Source organism: Branchiostoma floridae, chromosome 5 (assembly GCF_000003815.2).
Source record: "Branchiostoma floridae strain S238N-H82 chromosome 5, Bfl_VNyyK, whole genome shotgun sequence".
Lineage (NCBI taxonomy): Eukaryota > Metazoa > Chordata > Leptocardii > Amphioxiformes > Branchiostomatidae > Branchiostoma > Branchiostoma floridae.
This window is the reverse complement of record NC_049983.1, coordinates 7,299,056-7,301,920: the sequence shown is the minus strand read 5'-3', so window position 1 is coordinate 7,301,920 and position 2,865 is coordinate 7,299,056. Positions and strand designations below refer to the sequence as shown.

Below are 2,865 nucleotides of genomic sequence, written 5' to 3'. Positions count from 1 at the left end.
CTTGCCAGACAGTGTCAGAACAAAGTTTATTCAATACTGCAAGAATAGTGACTATACTCACTTCAGCACCAAGGACAATATTCAATCATTAACTTACCTGTAGCAATACCTGTTGATTTTCTCACCTCCTTTGTATCGTTGTCATGTCCCCAGGACTCTTAAGGAACTTTGTACTGATGTCATAAGTTTTTTTACTGGTGTTCTAGAGATAATTGTGAAAGATTCTGGACTAATCTACATTTTATTGCTTTTTATGACTTTATTCATAAATAGAATTGGTGCGCATAACTTAACATAGACTCTCATGAAAAGTAGAGACTGTAAGCTTGAATTGGTACAACAAGCTTTTATTTCACTTGCCAGACAGTGTCAGAGTGAAGTTTATTCAACACTAAAGGAATAGTGATTAGACAGAAAATGCAAATCAGCACCAAGGACAATATCCAATCATTAACTTACCTGTAGCAATACCTGCATGATTTTTTTTTCTCACATGGGCAAGGAAATGTTGTCAGAAGTCTTTAGATAGATTGTAGTCAAGAAATTCACGCTTAAATTGTAGGATATGAAAGGAGAGTACAAAAGTTGAATGAAAAAGTGTGTTTTATTGTTTTATTGCCACTGTAAACCCTTATGACTGATAAAATTGTAGATATATGCAACATTTCTTGAAAGTACACATTGTTAGCTTTACAATGATATATACCTTCATGGGGTTATTGTAAAGCAAAGTAACTAAAAATAAGGAAAATCAAACTAGTACCCTTTGTTTCAAAGGGGTCTGGGAACCCCAGCAGTGGGGGCGAGTTTTGGTATAGAAAGCCAGCAGGACAAGGGTTTAAGAAACATAATTGGAAAGGAAGAAAGGATATTGTTCCACATTTTTATTCATAGAGCGTAGCCTGAATTTAAAAAATACAAATGTATACCTTCCAAATTATAAATGTGATGCAACTCCAAACTTTTTGTTAAAGACTTGTATTATGCATTGTCCTCAGAAGCTTGTAAGCATGTCCATCTTTGAGGGGAAAAAAATGCCTCTAATTCGTTGATGAAGGTTAGATATCCAGAGATATGAATGCTATCAAGATATGCCAAAAAACAGTTACTCAAGCAACCAGATATGACTTTGGAAACATAGAAATTCCAATGGTAGTCAGATACTCTTTTGTAGAAAATTGGACCATTGTTTTGAGTATTGCCCATTCACAAGTCTTCAAAAATCAGGTCCAGGTTCAAGTTCAGATTGTACCTGTACCTGAACTTTCTGTACCCACCCCAATTTGTGAGCATTGTTTTAAGATTATCTTCTGTATCCACAGATTCGCATTGCGACCAAACTGTTGGAGGAAGAGTCTGAGGGGCGAGACAGCCCGCTGTTCGACTTCATCGAGACCTGTCTGCGCCACAAGAGCGAGCTGGTGATCTACGAGGCCGCCCATGCCATCGTGAACATGCCAAACACCAGCGCTCGGGAACTGGCTCCAGCTATCTCTGGTACGTCTGGGTATTAAAAAGTCTTCCTTACATCATACATGCTGCATGGCACTCTCCGGATTCAAAGTACCTTTGCCACACAATATTGTGCAATAACTACGGCACTGCAGGTGTTAGTCCACTGGCAGTGTTGTGGGTTTAGTGATAAAGGAGAAAGCAGTATGTATCTCTTTTACATGTGAAGTCTTGTATGACTAAGCTGGGTAGCAAAATCGCGATCAACAGGATTCAAAAAGAAGCTCCATCTTAAGATTGGAATTCCGTTTTTCCCATTTTGAAATGTGCTAATATTTTCAATATAAAAGCACTTGGTGCAAAGTCTTTACATATGATTGACAAGTATGATGCACAGTTGTGAAACATGATAATAACTTTCATGAATATTCATTTTGAAAATTTTCTTCCTGCAGGAATTCCTGCAGGAATTCCTGCAGGAAGCGTTTTTCCTGCAGGAATTCCTGCAGGAAGCGTTTTTCCTGCAGGAATGCTGCAGGCATTCCTGCAGAAATTCCTGCAGGAGAAAGGTAAATTCCTGCAGGAAGAATGTTTCCTGCAGGAATTTCTGCAGGAATGGCCTTATAATTCATATCTAAATCAATGACACTAAGATAGGAGTGCTACACACCGGCAAAAAAGTATGCAACAAACGTTTTAGTAGTAGTTTCTCCTATTCATGCAACTTTTTCAACATATACATTTACATTTTGTACTACAGTTAAATGTAGAGTATAATCACACCCCGTGCAACATTTCTACCCCCAGTTCAACCTGTATGACCTCACAAGCGCCATGTTCTTGTTGACTGTCGACGCATCAAAAGCCAGCCAATTTCTCAACAGTTATCATATATAATATCAATGTCACTAAATCCTTCAAAATTATGAGGTAGTCTGGCAACATTTTGGAAGCACGACGTGTGCCCGACTCGGGGTGGTCGTGGTCGCAAGTTTGAGTTTAATCCGATTAAATGTGAACGCATTTTTTTAATCCAACAGAAAGCTTTAATCGGATTCCTCATTTAACTCACTTGTATTTTTTCATTTGAATGGGGTCCAAGTTGACCATGACATGTTCAACAGTTGTGCCGACAGAGCCATTACGGCTGTTCACACATGGGTGTTTTCATCAAATGAAAACTGCTCTATTCGAATGCTCCTGCATGCAATGATATCTTGTAAATGCAGTACCAAGTTGAACGTGGCAAAGAATGAAAGCTCCTTGGTCAGCAACTTGAGATTTGTTTGATCTGTTTGGTCATATTATGACCATCATAAGATTAACACTTGCATTTTTGTTCCAGAGAATATTTCATAAAGTTTAAAATTGGGCCTAAGAAAGCCAGGGGCTTGCTTCCTCTTGTTGAAAATT

General features: G+C 38.4%; 1 protein-coding gene across 7 annotated transcripts in view; it reads left to right on the top strand.

Annotated features, from left to right (window-relative positions):
• Positions 1–2,865, top strand: part of LOC118415269 (coatomer subunit gamma-2-like) — a 48,538-nt gene that overhangs the window by 19,924 nt on the left and 25,749 nt on the right. For all 7 annotated transcript variants that reach the window (XM_035819724.1, XM_035819723.1, XM_035819725.1 and 4 more), the window contains exon 8: positions 1,323–1,497. In XM_035819724.1, coding sequence (XP_035675617.1) covers positions 1,323–1,497 — 175 coding nt within the window. The remainder of the gene's footprint in view (positions 1–1,322; positions 1,498–2,865) is intronic.